Source organism: Lampetra fluviatilis, chromosome 9, assembly GCF_964198595.1.
Source record: "Lampetra fluviatilis chromosome 9, kcLamFluv1.1, whole genome shotgun sequence".
Lineage (NCBI taxonomy): Eukaryota > Metazoa > Chordata > Hyperoartia > Petromyzontiformes > Petromyzontidae > Lampetra > Lampetra fluviatilis.
Window position 1 is genome coordinate 2046561 of NC_136283.1, and position 17899 is coordinate 2064459.

Here is a 17899-nt window from a genome sequence, read left to right on the forward strand (position 1 = left end):
TTCTTTCGGTAAAGTCACGTAGAATGGAAATAATAAAATAATAAAAATAAAACATAATAAAATATTTTATTATGTTTTATTTTTATTATAATAATAAAATAATAAAAATTAAACATAATAAAATATTTAATTGTATTATGTTTTATTTTTATAATTTTATTATTTCCATTCTACGTGACTTTACCGAAAGAACCAAGCAGATATACAGGCACCGTCATCGTCGGGATCGAACCCACGACGTTTTGTCGACCAGGCGAGGTAGTCAACATCTCGCCGCCACGGCAGCGGTCTCCGTGGCCCGGCCGTAGCTCGCGCAACTCCGTCTCGGACCCCTCGTGCCGTCCCGTCCGTCGCGCGCAGGGAGCGGACATCTTCACGGTGGTGGCGTATGACGGGGACCAGGCGATCCCCAACCCCATTCGCTACTCCGTCGTCAACGGTACCCAGGACAGCGTCGCCGCTCTCTCAACAAAAACAAAGCCGGGCTCGGGTCCAAAAAGTAAAATGTAGAGGCGCAGGCCTGCAACTTCTTGCTCGCGCCCAAGCTGGTGGCAACGCCTTGACGAGAGGGAGCTCTCAAGATCCCTCAAGTCTAGAGAGGGTATTTGGCCTACTCTTTCATGCTGGTCAGATGACTTTGAAGAGGTGGGGGGTGCCCACTGTTTACCCCACCACACGTGACCTGCATCTACTCAAGCACATCAGAGATCCAGACCGTCTTCAGTGGCAATAAAGCCCTGCATACAAACAAATATCCCCCATATAGCCTTAACAGACTGTAGGGGCAAGTGCTGTTAAGCCCTGCATACACACACACAAACACACACACATATCTGTGAATAATAATCATAATCCTCCTCATCTGTGAATAATAATCACAATCTTCCTCGCTGCAGGTAGCAATGGACTGTTCCTGATCAACGAAACTACCGGAGCCATCACCGTGCCTGACGTGACGAGATTAAACGAAGACTCGTATCAGCTCTTCGTCCAGGTATTTTATCCAGTACCTCCCCCTATCCCCCTGGCTCCAGTGCCCCTGCAGCGAGTGGCTGCGCCGTGACGATGCTGCCTTTAACCCAAGTCATTGTGTACGCACACACACACACACACGATGACGCTACAACGCTATTGTGACGCAATCCGCTCGCCGCTCGGGCCGCGCAGGCGGACGAGGTCGGAGCGTCTCCGCTGGGCCGCTCCGGCGCGCTGGCCGGCGTCGCGGTGACCGTGGTGGACGTGAACGACCACAGCCCCGTGTTCAGCGGCCCCGCGGGCCCGCAGCACGTGTTCCGCACGAGCGTCCGGGAGAACCCGCCGCTCGGAGAGGTCATCCGCGGACTCAACATCACCGTGTCCGACGGGGACAAGGTGGGCGCACGGCCTGGGGCAGGAAGCTAATCGATTTTTTGTTATCGGTCCGTCGGTTAAATCGATTCTATAATTCGATCCAACGCCCCCCCCCCCCCAAAATGCCCACGTGACCCCGCCTCCTTACACTAACCACGGCGCCACCGTTCCTCCACCGTAATTAATCGCTTCTTGCCATCCACTTAACCGTTTCACATTTTGATGACGTACGTGTACGTCATCAGTTTTATATAAAATAAAATAATTGTATCAGTGTCGAGGCTCCCGCAAGACCATATATGGGATAGCGTTTAGCACAGTTTGGCACCAGCTATCGTAGAGTGCGGTCGTGTCACTACAGTTCTCCGCGGTGAGTACAATGTCTTTAAAAACAACGGCTCTACGCCTCCCTAAAGAAAATTTCCGCTGAGCCACTTGCGCATTCCGAGATTCGACGGTGAACGGCACACCCACCCTGCTACACCTAGCAGTCGCCTAGCAACGAGACAGAATTAACCCGCCTACGAGATCTCGCCGCGGGCTGCCGAGTTCTTTCCAGACGACCCCTCCACGACTGCGATATTGCGCACTGGCGCACGTGCTCACGCGCGCTTCCGTGTCGGCGTCGTCCGTGCGTGTGCCACGGCGCGGCGCACGCAGGGCGCCAACGCCAAGTTCCGTCTGCGCGTGCTGGGCGCCGGCGCCGCCCTCCGCGTCGTTCCGGGCACCGTCCTCAACGAGGCCCACGTGGCGCTCGTGGTCACCAACTCGGCGGCATTCGACTACGAGCGGACGCGCAGCATCCGCTGCCAGGTGCGGGTCACGGGGTCAACGACAACAGTTGCAGGGAGGGGTTCAATGGGTCAGGGGTTCAATGGGTCAGGGGTTCAATGGGTCAGGGGTCAAGTTGGTCAGAGGTTCAATGAGTCAGGAGTTCCATGGGTCAGATTCAATGGGTCAGGGGTTCAATGGATCAGGGGTTCAATGGGTCAGGGGTTCAATGGGTCAGGGGTTCAATGGGTCGGGGGTTCAACTTGTCAGAGGTTGAATCAGACGGGGGTCAGAGACACCGAGACGGCGATAATGAAAATTCCTCCAAATGTACGGAGACGAACATCGCCAGATTTTCAAGCGCGTTGCGCTAATCGCTGCGCCACCACTTCCTCATCATCGTTGTCATCATCAAATATTAACATCTTATAATTTAACAACCCTTCGTCGATCCACTGCTGGTAACGAAGGGGGGCGCCGAGGACCGGTTCAGGTATCACTCGCCGCTAATGCCAGCCATGAACTGGGAGTCCTAAATCATTCAGGCCGCCGGGTTCGTAGCGTGTTGCGCTAGGCATTGCACCCGAGCGCAAGCACGTGTCATTTCAATTTTAAAATCTCCAACCGACCGGACAGATCGTGGCGGAGGAGATGGAGACGGTGGAGCGCCGCTCGTCGGCCGTGGAGATCAACATCGACCTCGTGGACATCAACGACAACGTCCCGAGCTTCTCGCGGGACCACTACGTGGCCAAGATTCGGGAGAACTCGCCCGGAGGGTCAATCGTCACCACAGTGCAGGCACGAGAGCTCGTAGCGCCCACTTACCCGACTTGTACACCTGGAGAACCTCCGAATGAAGGCATTGCGCCAACATCAAGTCATCGTTGTTTTCACAATATTCGTCAAGCCATCGTGTATCCCCTGCCGAATGAATGTCTCCCCATGCTACAACTGTAAGTTATCATCATCATAGTTATCATTGGTCAGTCTCTATCCCTTGCCAGGTTAAGTCCTCCCATTGTCATCACCATAGGCCATCATCATCCATTGTCTATCACCGCCATAGGTCATCGTCATAATGATTATTCTCAATAATTGTACCAACTACTGGATGAAGACATCCTCAGGCCATCACCATCGATCAGCATCGTCATCATAAGCCATGGCCTCTCCACTGCTGGATGAAAGCTTCCCCCCATCCTGTCAAGTACATGGCCATTTCAATAAAATTATGTTTGCCGTCCATCGACATTGGACAAGTGTGGTCGGTGGATTACACAGAAATGGAGCCATCACGTGAACGAGGTCACACCCTCAGGTCGATAATCTGTCTGCATAAGGCAGTACAGCAAGTCGGATTTCACCAGGCATGTCCCGTGTAGGGTGGGGGGGTTCAGTGTTATCCCTTCGTGTCCATGGGTTTTCTCCACACTGGATACCTGGGCACGATGGCGGTTAACTCACAACGCAATCTCTCTCTCTGTCCTGTTCGCTCTCTCTGTGATCACCGGCCCGCCTACCCCGCCGTGCAGGCTGTGGACCCGGACTCCGGCAAGTTCGGCAAGATACGATACACGCTGGCGGGCGAGGGGGCCGACATGTGAGTCGCGATGTATTCTCGCAACTCCCCTGCCACGGGAAAAAAACGACAGCTCACAATGCTTATCTTGAATTGTATTCACGGAGCGCCTAAGCTCACGGCGCTTTACGTAGCTTAAAAGTGGTGACACAAAGGGAGTGATTCAGATGGCAAGGGGCATGCAAGGGCCGAGGGATGAGTGACCTTAACAGAGGGCACGTGGGGGTCACGAAAGTTCGGGGGAGGGACGGGACGGAGTGGAGGGGTGAGGGGAGGGAAGCGGAAGGGAATGGGCGATAAAGGAGACGTGTAGCTTCAGGGGAGAGCTGCGTGTAAACGCGTCGTCTCGAGTGGCGTTACATTATTAGTATTATCATCACGATGCAACTCAATACATTTTTGACTTTTAATGCCCTGGGGGGAGATTTACAGGTTTCTTGGGAGCAGATTTGGCTAGCCATTAAACAAAGATGGTCACTGCATTGCTGATATTCAGATGCACTTATGCGCCCGTCTGGAGTGCTCTTCTGGAGCTGTGTACTTTAAGAGCATCTAGATTGAAAACTCATTTCCTTAGAACTGATTTTTGTGTTTAGTTTGTTTTCCTATCCCCATACGTCCAAGGAGGACGGTTGACTTTGTAAGGTGCGAAATAAGCCCAACATAATATATACGCACACACATTCAAAGTCGAAACCAACCGGTAGCGAGGCGGCAAGCTGGGCTCTCTCGGTGAACGTTGCCCTGATCCCCCTCAAACCCCCGGGGGGGTTCGACGGTTCACCGCGGGTTGCCGCTCCCATATATTCGGATGAATGTTCATTAATGCGGTCTCAGTGTCTCTGACCCCTGACCCATTGAACCCCTGAACCATTGACCCCTGACCCATTAAACCCTTGACCCATATAAACCCTGAACCATTGAACTCCTGACCCATGGAACCCCTGACCCATTGACCCCTGAACCATGAAACCCTTGACCCATATAAACCCTGAACCATTGAACCCCTGAACAATTGAACCCTTGCCCCACTGAACCCCTCACCCCACCGCACCCCTCGGCAGGTTCCTGATCCACCCGAGCAAGGGCGTGCTGTACACGCAGCCGTGGGCCGAGCTGGACGCGGAGACGCAGACGCGCCACCACCTGGCGGTGCGCGCCGAGGACGGCGGCGGCCTGTTCGGCATCGCCGAGGTCCTCGTGGCGGTCACCGACGTCAACGAGCACCCGCCGGCGTTCAGCGACAGCGTGCTGGAGGAGGTGATGGTCATCGGCAGGGCGCTGCACATCCTGGTGAGCGACGCGACGGGGCGCCGCGGGTCGTCGCGACGAGAGAGTTGAGCTGTAACAAAACAAAAAATTTGCCAGACTAACGCCCCGCCAGGTCTCGCTGATCCCTTGCGTATCTCACCGACTTCAGCGACAAAAAACATATTTTTTTCACTCGAACCTCGAAACGAACGTCTCTTGGTGGCCGTGCGCAGGCGACGGACGGCGACGCGGAGGCTCCCAACAACGTGGTGCGCTACTCGCTGGAGCGCGCCGAGCCGCTCGACGTCTTCGAGCTGGACACGGCGTCCGGCGAACTGCGCCTGCGGCCGTCCATCCGCTCGCTGGCCGCGCTGCGCAACCTGACGCACCGGCGCGACTGCCGCTGGTCGCTGCTGGTGCAGGCGAAGGACGGCGGCACGCCGGCCTTCAGCAGCACCGCCGTGCTGCGCCTCGACATCACCGAGGAGGTGAGGATGTGTGCGCGTGTGCGCGCGTGCAACGTTCAGCGTGTTGCCCTGGGGACCCGAGTTTGATTCCCGCCCACGGCCGACACCGGTGACGATTATCTGAATCGGTCCTGGGTCTCCCCTCCAATGAGGAATGTGCAAAGATTGCCAATAGGGAGATAAAGGCGGCCGTGCGTGGTGCTGATCACCCACCCCTCGTGTGCCGTGCCGGCCTTCATAGGTGCTCGCAAACAGCGCTTGCCCCAACAGCCTGTTACAGGCTACGCGGGGGATCTTCGTCTGTGCGTGTGCGATGGCACGGTACGCTGTCAGCTCGCTGTGCCACGGATGGATGCGGCGACCGTACTTGTTCGTGCTGCTCACTGTGGGTTGATGAAGGCAGGGAATATAGCAGTGGTGCATAAGCACAGTTAACAATGCAAGCTCAAAACCATTCGTCAACAACAACAACAACATTGCCTTAAAACAAAAACAAATCTGCGATTTTTCAGGCAATGGCCATTCACCATAGCACATTGTGTTCTTTGCGCGTGCAACACACACAAACACACGCGTGTGTTGAACTTCTTTCGCACCGTACGTAGCGAACCGTGCTCATCGGAGGTGCACACATACATTCAAGATCCCGATCTTAATTTGCATCAGCACTCTCTACGTCACGTGGGACGTTCAGCAATCATCGGACGCGTGCAGCGTGCAAGGACCACACGGTGTGCTCTGAAGAAGATCTCATTGCCTGAAACTTCAATGATTGTTTTATCTTGATTTCATCTTTTAAAGCCACAGTGTTGCTGACGAGTGCGTAAAGTCGCTTGAAGTTCGGTCAAATAACCCCGCATCCGTAACCAAACCCAGCACAAGGCGGGGGGAGAAGGGGCGGGGGGGGGGATGAGGAGGGGAGGGGGATGAGGAGGCCCTCATCCAGCAGTGGAGTAACAGAAACGCGTGCCGCGCACGTACAAAGTCCGGGACTCTGTAACACGTGGCGCCGGGGACACCACGAACCCCTCGCAGATCAAGGAGCGGGTCCTCACGTACGTGCTGGGCCTAAAGCACCGGCCCTGGGCTCTCGTCGCCATCTGCATGGGCAGCGCCACCGCGCTGGTGGCCGTGACGGCGCTGATCTCCGGCGCCACGTACTGGCGCAGCGTCAAGCGCTCGCGCGTTCACCCGGCGGGGCGCAAGCGGGTGGTCGTCATCAGGAGGAGGAGGATGAGCGGGCAGACGACCTCACGAGACGGCGCGCAGACACCGCCGCCGGAGCCACCCGCGCCGCCGTCGTCGCCGCCGTAGGAGTCGCGACAGTTGGACGTGACCCTCCTCCGTACCTCCCTCCAGCCAGCAAACCTTTTTTTTCGTCTTCTTCTTCTTCTAACACAGGATGAAATCCGCCCCGATCGTCGCGACGCACTGCGTCTCGTCGAGGTTGTGCCGATTCGCTTCGGTTGAAGTGAAAATGCGGTCCTTGCACGCTGCACGCGCCTGATGATTGCTCGGCGTCCCACGTGACGCGGGAGAGTGCTGATGCGATTCGAGGTAGAGGATCTTGTGTGTGCACGTGTTCCACGCGATGTCGGGAGCTCGTATTCAAAGTACGAGGCATTGGGTGTGTATTGATGCGTGTTTCACGCCGCAGAGCACTGACGCAAATTAACATAATAGGCGACGTTTCGGGCAACGGCCCTTCTTCACAGCGCACAGAGAGGCCAAAGAGCCGGAGTAACTCTGCCTCTCTTTAAGGCCGTGTTATTGACGAATGTGTTGAGTTTTGTAGTCGTTAATGTTGCAGGTGCTTCTATGGCAATGCAGATGCATTACCACGTGATTTGTTTCAAATTAAGATAGAGATCGTGGATGTGTGTGTGTGGGGAGCGGTCGTGTAGCGGTTAGCGCGCTGCGCTACGAACCCGGCGACCCGGGTTCGATTCCCGCTCACGGCCAACACCAGTGACGATTATATCTGAACCGGTCCTGGGCCTCCCCTAGGTCGACTCAGCCTCAAACGAGTTCCTGGTGGTGTAAAAACATCGCCACTGGGGATACAAAGGCTGCCGGGTGTGGTGCTAGCCACTCCACCCCCTGATGTGCCGTGCCGGCCTCAATAGGTGCTCGCTAAAACATCACTTACCCTAACAGTCTGTTCAAGGCTACACGTGGGATCTTTGTCAGGCAGAGAGATCGTGTGTACATGTGATCTTCATGGCGGTGCCCCAGGGTACCCAAATAATACTAAATGGCCGAGGCAATTAAATGTTATTTCTGGGACACTTTGTTTCCAGGGGTGAACTTCACTCCGCGACTGGGGTACCAATCAATCCAAAATCGGTGCCACTCCGCGATGTCGGAACGCCAAACATTAGCGTAACAAAATCTGTGATCGAAAATTTCAACCTTGAATAGTGCATCGTGTACAGCTCGTCGAGATGAGTCGATTGCCGCATCGCCGACCATAAACAGACTAAATACGACTGCGTCACGGACATCGTTCGAGAGCCGGGGCACAATGGTTCCCCGGGGTACCGCCATAAGGTTCATATCACGTGGTACATGATGAGGCATCACCAGGCGCGACTTAACATTGAGATTCTAACCGAGGTGAATTGGGAGACTCGGTGAGACGCGTGCGCCGTGGAAGTTGGTCGGTGGGAGTGGCACGTGGCAACCGCAAACTTTATTAGTATTGTTCACGATGTCTTGTCTTGCCTTCAGTCACGAGACAATTAGACTCCAGGCAGCTTCCCGAATGTCACACCCCCACGGATGGCGGCACAAATAGCTGACAATGAATTACACATCGTCCATTTCATCCGCCCACTCTACAATACTCTGAACAATGACTCTACCCGTTTGTAACAATTTAAACCTCCTATAACTTTCGGGGCAAATATTTGTTCGTAGGTTATTACGTTTCCCCGGTGATATCCGTCCTCGTGCATGGGCTCGTGACGATCAATTGATCGAATTATATTAATCAATTGATCGACTTTGATCAATTGATTGACTGATATTGTTCATTTCATCAATTGATCGACTTTGATCAATTGATCTACTTAAAAAAAATCAATAGATCAACTGATATTGTTGAATTGATCGAATTTGATCAATTGATCGACTGAAATTGTTCGATTGATCGACGTTGATCAATTGCTCGTGTTTGATCAATTGATCGACTGATATTGTTTTGTACGCACGGATGGCACGTGCGTAAGAATCTAGATGTTAGAACAGCGCGGCGTAGGGCACACTAACATAGAGCGCCCTTCACAACAACTTTGTCATGGAGCGTGTAAACACAACGCTGCGTCAATACAATTCGAACAATTTGAGATGCACAGCATCGTCGTGAGGATACGCAGCTCAACATACATGAAAGGGATAAGCGCATGATGATGAGCCAGAGCGATGAGAATAGGAGAAAAACGATACCATATGGGGGTAGAGCCAAGCCCAAGCCGTACGGACGAAGCACAAATGCCATAGCCGGGCTCAAGTGACTGCTGTGTTATGGAGGGAAATCCCACACGTTGTTCTTGTTGTGTAAATGCAGTTGTTTTTAAATAATGTAATTATTATGTAAATATGCACGTTTCAGGTTCACGTGTTGCTGAAACAAAGTTGTAGGGTGTTTTTTTTTATATTAGAGTTATTGTTGTTGTTGTTGTCATCATTTCTGGCGTTAATGAACGTGTTCAAATAATCTCGTTATAGTTTGTAAGGTGGAACTTTAGAACCCATGTAATATTGTACACGAACTGTATAGTACAAACTGTACACTCTATACAGTAGGCACTGTACGCGATCTACAGTGCACATATACTGTACGTAATCTACAGTATGTGTGCACTGTATATGATCTACAAGTGAGGGTTGTGCTGGAGAGATAAACACTTGATCATTCAAGCCGGGTCTATCCGGGTCGGCACACCACATCGAGTATACCAGTGACATCACGTATAACTCGCGACACAGGCACTCCTCTACTTGCAAACATTCGACTTACGAACTTTCGCAGATGCGAACAAATATGTCCGTATGGCCAGTTTCTTGTTCGGACCGAGAGTCGTAAGTTCAACCGCCGTGCAATAGATTGCGGTGGTGGTGGCATCTACATCTGTAGAAAGTGAAGAACCAGTGGCATCTACGTCAGCAGAACATGAAGATCTAGTGGCATCTATATTTTCAGAACATGAAGAACCAGTGGCATCTACATCTGTAGAACGTGAAGAACTAGTGGCATCTACATCTGCAGAACATGAAAAAGAAGTGTCATCTACATCTTCAGAACGTGAAGGATCCAGTGGCATCTACATCTTCAGAACGTGAAGAACCAGTGGCATCTACATCTTCAGAACGTGAAGAACCAGTGGCATCTACATCTGCAGAATGTGAAGAACCAGGTGGCATCTACATCTGTGGAACATGAAGAACCAGGTGGCATCTACATCTTCAGAACGTGAAGAACCAGTGGCATCTACATCTTCAGAACGTGAAGAACCAGTGGCATCTACATCTGCAGAATGTGAAGAACCAGGTGGCATCTACATCTGTGGAACATGAAGAACCAGTGGCATCTACATCTACAGGAGATTATACAACATTTAAAGCCATTCCCCGTGTTTAGTGTACACGCTGTACAACACGTTTGGAATCGACGAGAGTAAAGTTGAACTTACGAACAAACCTACTTACGAACAAACCTACTTACGAACAGACTTGTAGAACCTAACTCGTTCGTGAGTAGAGGAGTCACATATATAAAACTAACCCATGCTAACTAGCTTCATTGGAACACTTAACTCATCGTAGCTTCCCTCAAAACACTTCATCCACGCGGGATTTGCGTTCTTGCAGCATCTCCCCACGGAGGACCGAATCTCACTCAGTCAACTTTTTTATCCACTCAATCCGCCAACTCTCAACTGAAGCATATACTGTCTGCAAAACGCGATTTCTTGGCTATCAATTAGTGCTTTTCTTCTTCCGGGACACCCCTCAAATATATAAAAGACTAACGTTTCGAGCAATGGCCCTTTTGCAGAGCAGAGCTTTTTTCCCTGTAAGGAGGTGTCAATGGTGGCGAGATGTTAACTACCTCGCCAGGTATACAGGGGTCGTGGGTTTGACCCTGATCCTGACAGCTGCTGTGTATTTTGAAGTTTGCATGTCCTCTCTCTCCGTGGTCACGTGGATTTTTCTCCGGGTCCTCCGGTGTCCCCCTCCACATTTAGAATCGACATCGCGCGTTTAGAATATTTGGCTGCTCCAAATGTCCACGTGACGGTGAGCCATCATTTGTGATAGCGAGGTCACTTCTGAAAAAGAGCTACGTGGCTCAGTAAGGCCTTGGGTAAAATAACAAAATAATAGTTTAGTTTCGTGACGAATGTGGGAGTGTTTGCCTCTCAATTTGTTGCTTTAACAAAGTCAGAAAACACTTTGAGGGGCTGCTCTGCCGGATGCAGCACGCTCTGCTTAACATTTTATGGAGCTGAAAAAAACAACCCACAAATTAATCTTGTGAACGAGGGCCATTACCCATAAAATGTTATCCCTTATAAGCCCACGGCAGTGACCGCGTCCACGTTCATCGTTGTAATTGTTCCGCTTGTTTACTGGGGAACCCCCCACGGATGTTTAAAGACTATTTATTATTTCAGTAGCATCCTGCAACGTTTTTTTTACGCTATAAGAGGTGTGCGGTGTTGCTGCTGCTCCTGCTTTTGCTGATGTGTAGTCCACGTTGAGTAATTCGCTCGTATAATTTTCAGCAATGGGGATGTTTGTCCAATCGCAGCGTTGCACTGTATGATATTTTCTTGAGATTTTCGCGCACGAAATCTTTACCTTTTCAAGATGGTTTGAGTTGTCGAGTAGATATCGACTCCCGGTTCGTCCCAAACCATCGGCTCGAGTCGCACGGGAACTCACGCCGCGACTCGCCGCTGCTGTCGGGGTCTCGGAAGAAATAAAAACAAATCAACATCGTGGCATTTTGGTACCCGAATGAAAACCAACTCCCATTTGTCCACAATTTAACGTTTCGCTGAGTGCAACATAGGAGCCGTCCATAAATGACGTCACGCACCTAGGGGGGGGGGGGTTGGGGTCAGACATTTGTGACGATGTGGGACGGGGGGGGGTTTGAGAAATGTGACGTCACATCAAAATGCGCAACTTTAAATAATTATAGACAACACGTTCTACTTAATTAATAAGACTTTTTAATAAATGTTTTCTCCGACAACATCAGAGTGCAGCGCCACATTAAATACGCACTACAATGACAATAGTTTAAAGCGATTTGAAGCATGTTTTATTTTCAAAATGGAAATATGTTTTTTTTTTGGGGGGGGGGGGGCAGAGCTTTGTGACGTCATATTTTAGGGGGGGGGGTCTGACTTTTGTGACGCCGTCCAAAATCGCGTGACGTCATTTATGGACGGCCCCATAGCAGCATCGCGCACACAGACCACGGACACACAAAGAGCTATCGTGCAGCCGTAAAGATTGCCGCTGGGTGAGTGGTGTTAGCGAGCACCTATTAAGTAGTTCATGAATTCCGGCACGGCGCACGAAGAAAGTGGTGTGGCGCACACTACTCCCTGCCGCCTTTGTCTCCCCCATCGTGCTCATGTCCACTCACCATTACCAGGTGCGCGTCTAAGGGTGAATCAACCCAAACGGAGACCCAGGATCGGCTCGGATATCACTCACCACCGATGTGGCCGGGAATCGAACTTCGGTGGTGGCGTGAACCGACCTCTCACACGCGCGCGCCCACACACGCCAACATGAACACACAACGAAGACAAAGATCCCCCATATAGCCTTCACAGACTGTAGAGACAAGCGCTTAATGGACACACACGTTGCCCATCTCACATAAGCTATTCACCAGAGCAGCAGTGATTACTGGTTTAAATATATAATTGGAAAAAAGCAGATGTTAATAGCTCAGCTTATTGGAGAGTATATTGAGTACTTCTAGATTTGAAGCTTTCGTGACTGCAAGGAATCATCTTCTTAGGTTTTTTCGGTAAAGTCACGTAGGTAAAACATCAAAATGAATGAAAATAAAATAAAATAAAAAATCACGACGTTTCGGAGGCAACACAAGTCTCCGTCATCAGGTGGGACCGTCACAGCCAGATTAGCTGCATCAAGTGAGGCAATGATTCAAGATGTAATCCCTTAAAAGCGAGTTGAGGGGGGGAGGAGAGGGAGGGGGGAGCTCATCAGACTATGGTAGCCAATGAATGGAACGTATCGGGAGGGAGGGGGGGCGAGTAGTTTATACCTAGTTTTTTCACATCGGTTTATTGTATGGTAGTAGGGTAGAAGCAGTTCTTTAGCGTCAACATGCTAAATTCCTCTGCTGATATGTAAACTCCTTTGTCAAGGCACTCTGCTCCTCTCACCCAGCTTAAAATACGCTGCCAAGCTCAGCAGTGTTCATTAGGACGCTGTCTTTCCGACAGCTCTGTTCTTCACCTGAGGATGGCTGCTTGTGTTGTGGCCGAAACGTCGTGAGAATTGTATTATTTTATTATTTCCCTTCTACGTGACTTTACCGAAAGATCCAAGAATAAGATTTTAAGCACTTTGAAATGATAATAAAAATTGAGCAGAGGCGCAGTGGTTAGCGCACTGCACTGTGGACTCTTCAAACTGACTTTGTTCAATTCTCGATCACGGCTGACATCAGTGGCGAGTGATACCTCAACCGGTGCTGGGACCCTTCACACGCTGACCAGCGTGGTGAAGTATGGTCAAACAACCCCCAAGACCGACACGGCGAGGGGAGGACTTCACTCAGCAGTAGATTGCCAAGAAGAGCTGTGAATTAAATACTAATTTAAGAACGAAACATTGGACAAGTGTCATCACAATCGGCACTTGTTCGTCTTTGATGTTTAATGTATCTTGATGTTTAGTTCATCATTTAACTAAGTCCATAATATTTGTTGTGCAGTACTCTTACGCTATGTATCTACATATATTACGACAATGTTACATCCCACTTTGTCAATCCACTGCTGGATGAAGGCTTCTCTTGCTTTGTGCGTCAGTCGTCACGTGGTTGGACCATGCACCACCGCGCTGATCGGTGCGGATTGGTGATAGAAAAGGGTCCAGCATCCGAATCGGATATCACTCACCAATGAAGTCTGCCGTGACCAAGAATGCAACTCGCGTCGCCGGCTTTCTCTCTACAGACCCGACAACCATAGCGTCACCCACCCGCCCCCTCGATGAACTCATCAAAAACATGCGGATTGGGCCAGGCATTCAAAACGGGAACCTTCTTAAAATAAACTGGGGAAAAAGTATTGTGACTCAGTTGAGGCTTCCCTCCTGGGTAAACAAAACATAATCACAAAGAGGATTGCTGTTGCGTATAAGCCTCCTCATTCAGTAGCCAGCAACTCCAATCACTAATGCAGCTGTTTGTTTTAAGAGCATTGCTCGGTGTTCTGAAAGAGAGAACAGACTGCGCTGGGATTAGGGCTTGATCTGTGAGAACGTCTTCTGTAGAGAGCTGCCCCATGCAATGACGTGTCGTCCTACTATGCGCAGGATCAAAGTTGTGGGGGGGTTTATTTACGTAAAACTACTTTTGTCTAAATACATTTCACTCGAGCTCAACGGCGTCTAGTCCTGAGATGAATACATTCCCTTTGTGGACCTCTCGCAGTCTCACATCACCCCGTGTTAAAATAACGACCCCGCGGAAGGTGACATCACAGAACTACCGCTGAATGTCGGTAGCGTCGCTGCTGCAGCGGACTCGACGTGTTACACAGAAGCTGTCTGTGTAAGCCTCACAGGCTTTGTATAGAATCTTCACACCGGCGTCATGATACAGTGGGTGGAGCGGTGGCGCATTGGTTAGCGCACTGGACCCTGTGAGCTGAGTTCACTTCCCGGCCACGGCTAACATCCGCAGCGAGTGATATCTGAACCGATTCTGGGCCACACCCACCTCCCATCCCACTTCACGAATCTGCACTGATCAGAGTGGTGAAGTATGGCCCAACGACCCCCACGGCCTACGCGGTGTTCTAGAGCCCTTCGTCCAGCTGTGAATTGACAACGGGTCGTCAACTAAACCCAAGTCGAGTACTGCCGGTGTGTTTACAAGCCAATTCTGAAGCACTTATATGGGACGACAGACTCACACGTGGCAGCCGAGCGGATTTTATTGGCGAACAGCCACGACAAAGTTTGGCAATCGTGGCATTGTTCGCACCATTAACGACCGCAGCTCATCAGATTCAGTTTTTTTGCGACTGCTAACCCAAACTAAAAACAAAACCACCGCCACTCGTTGCTCCATCATTTCCCACTGTCACCCGAACTCGGGGCTTAAGTTCAGCTGGAAGAGTCCAAAACGCTGCTCCGGGAAAATCTGTTGCGTCCTCAGCCACACCAATCTCCTCGTCTGATCTTGTACTCAACCAACTCGCGGGATTTACATTCCTATAAACATTTATATTCCTTTAAATATATTTTCCTATAAAAGTACAGGTTGCTTAAAAAAAATGTGAACACTTACATGGGACTATCGTTTTTAATGGAAAAAGAACGCATAATACGCTGTAACATGATAACAAATGCATGTTAATGGCTTCACAAAGTCAAAGAGTCTGCACCTGTTCGCCATCACTTGTCAACAAACGCCCCGATTTATCTCCAGGTGGCCTCCAGAGCCGGGTGGCACATTTCTCGTGGTATCGTTGCAAATTCTCAGAAGTGTTCACATTTTTTGGAAGCACTCCGTACACTCTTAGAAATTCCGTGAGTTGGTTGAGGACAAAAGCAGGCGTGCCTTGCACTCCAGTGGTCGTGCCTTATGCCGGTGATCTCTCCTCCGAGCCAACTCGGCAGCACATCGTTCCGGGAAGTACCGAGCGAGACACATTAAGCCTGTTGACCGCACTCGTTCCTCAGAGCTGGAGCGAATTCAGCGCCCTGCGCTCCATCGTTCACCGCGACAACCCCATGCGGGCACTCGGCGTGCTGGCGGGCCTCGCCGCCTTCCTCGTGGCTCTCACCGCCCTCATCTCCACCGCCGCCTACTGCCGCAACAAGAAGTCCAACCGCGTCGCGCCGCACAGACGACGCATCGTCGTCGCCTCGGCTGCCGCGGCCGCGGCGCCGGGCGGCCGCGTCCCTGCGGCGGGCGGCCGGGGCCGGCGCGGGGCCCGCGTGAGGGCGGCCGTCCTGCAGCGCCACCGCCGCCGCCAAGACGCCGGCGCGCTCGCCCGCCGGGCCGACTCGGGGCAACCGTCCTCCTCCCCCACCCCCCCCATGGGTGACCCCCCGTGCCCGGACTCCGACGCGAATGCGGGAGCCGCGGGGACTCCCGGCGGTGGCGGCGTGGGGGCTTTGTCCGCGCCGCCGAAGCCGCCGCTGCTGCCGGGAGCCTCCGCTCGCCCCTTGACGGTGATGGGGAGGTCGCTCCTGCCGGGGCATCCGTGCGGGGGGCAGCCCCCCCCGTTTAGGTCGACGGGAGGGTCACGTGGGGTCGGCTCCGAGGGGGCCAGCGTGAGCCCCCCACTCGTGGCGGAGCTCAAACAACGTCTCGCGTTCAGGGCCCGGTACCATAAATGATTTGGCGAAGATTTGTTTGACGTGAACGTATAGAATAAATGCCATCCTTTTTCAAGCTACCGATGAATGACGTCCTCCCCCACTCCCCACGCCATCTCAGCGATAGGGTGTGTTTTTTTGCGTGACCACGCTTCGTCGGCACTAAATGTCATACCAATGTAAGGTAACATCGTACACCGGCGGTAAATACGCGAGTGGCGCATTCTACAGAAGAGTTCGTGCAGGGATTTGTAGACGGCAAAGGCATTATGAAAAACAAAACATTAGCAGTGTCTGAAACAATGCGTTGAGGTCCTCTTGGGGGCGTCCATAAATGACGTCACGCACTTAGGGGGGGGGGTCAGACATTTGTGACGATGTGTGACGAGGGGGGGGGGTTGAGAAATGAGACGTCACATCGAAATGCGCAACTTTCAATAAATATAGAGAACACGTTCTACTTAATTAAATATACTTTTGAATAGATGTTTTCTCCTACAACATCAGAGTGCAGCGCCACGTTATATACGCACTACAATGACAATAGTTTAAAGCGATTTGAAGCATGTTTTTTTTGGGGGGGGGGGCAGAGCTTTGTGACGTCATATTTTGGGGATCTGACTTTTTGTGACTCCGTGTGACGAGGGGGGGGGGTCAAAAATCGTCAAAAATCGCGTGACGTCATTTATGGACGGCCCCTTTCCTTCGGTCACCATAAAAATAAATTTGAACAACTGTTACCGACTGACTGGCAGCCCGTGATAAAGACAACTGTGGGCCGGTTTCATTCTCACTAAGACTCATCAGCACAGTATAGCCACCGATGCTCATTGCTGCAAAGTCTGCCTCTGAGAGCCATGTACCTGGCATGATCACTCCCACACAGTGAGGCCACAAGTAGCTTTGCTAATGCCAACAATAATCAACATCTGAAAATTACGAGAAATGTGCATCATCACAAGAGTACAGCTGGGAAATGATAAGAGGACCCTAAAGAGCACACAGCCATCGTGCGATCTTGAGAGGCGGTGATTTCCTCGTCCCATCCTTCTTAACGAGTGCCAAATCTGTCCTGTTAGTGTTGGTGGAAAGTTGCTCAACATAAGTCATTCAGGCACACATGGCAGCAGTAGTCAATGATGCCCAGATGTACTGATGAGTCTCAACGGAGATGAAGCCGCGATCACAGTCCACTTGTCCTGATGCTGTCTATCTTACAAATGCCACAACGTCAGTTTTACTCAGCTGCTGGTGGCCATCAGAAGGCATGGCGTTCTAGGATGTTTTGTTTTCTGCTAAAGATACATATTCGATTATACAGTACTGTCCTTGATTATAAAACATCATGAAATGCACGTGATTAATTATGGTGATGAATACATTTTACATTCCATGTCTATTACAAATAAACTATCGTGAGTGGCGTGAGTACACGAGTGATGTAAATCCTAGTGATGTTCAACACAGCCGAGAAAGAGCTGACATTTGGCACATATTTAGAGTGCTGCTGTTGAGTCTACATCAGTGACTTGAAAATTCGTGATCTGGTTCCATCTGTGAAGGATGTGATTCCTGACATGCAATACCCCGGTGTCTACAAACTAAGCTGTGTCTGCGGCAGCAGTTACATTGGGAAACTAAGCGACATGTCTCGGACCGTGTTCGTGAACACAAGGCAGATCTGAAACACGGTAGGACCAATACCTCAACCATGGCTGATCATTGTTTTAACGCTGTGGGCACACACGAAATTTATTTTGCCAAGACGAAGGTACTTTGCAAAACCACTGGCTATCAGCAAAGATTCGTCCATGAAGCCATCCAGATATATAAACACATACACAATTTCAACCGAGAAGATGGG

At 51.1% G+C, this 17899-nt stretch overlaps 1 protein-coding gene across 4 annotated transcripts in view; it reads left to right on the top strand.

Moving 5' to 3' along the window:
• LOC144934110 (cadherin-related family member 1-like) overlaps nt 1–17457 on the top strand; it is a 26395-nt gene extending 8938 nt beyond the window's left edge. For 2 of the 4 annotated variants that reach the window (XM_078859515.1, XM_078859514.1), the window contains 9 exons: nt 361–439; nt 897–994; nt 1168–1371; nt 2011–2163; nt 2758–2922; nt 3657–3724; nt 4768–4996; nt 5188–5442; nt 15394–17457. In XM_078859515.1, the coding sequence (XP_078715641.1) occupies nt 361–439; nt 897–994; nt 1168–1371; nt 2011–2163; nt 2758–2922; nt 3657–3724; nt 4768–4996; nt 5188–5442; nt 15394–16056 (1914 nt within the window). In that variant the 3' untranslated portion in view covers nt 16057–17457. Of the gene's footprint in view, nt 1–360; nt 440–896; nt 995–1167; nt 1372–2010; nt 2164–2757; nt 2923–3656; nt 3725–4767; nt 4997–5187; nt 5443–6456; nt 11427–15393 lie in introns of those variants that run through there. The other 2 variants (XM_078859518.1, XM_078859517.1) reach the window with 2 other exon arrangements.
• The last annotated feature ends 442 nt before the right edge of the window (nt 17458–17899 follow it).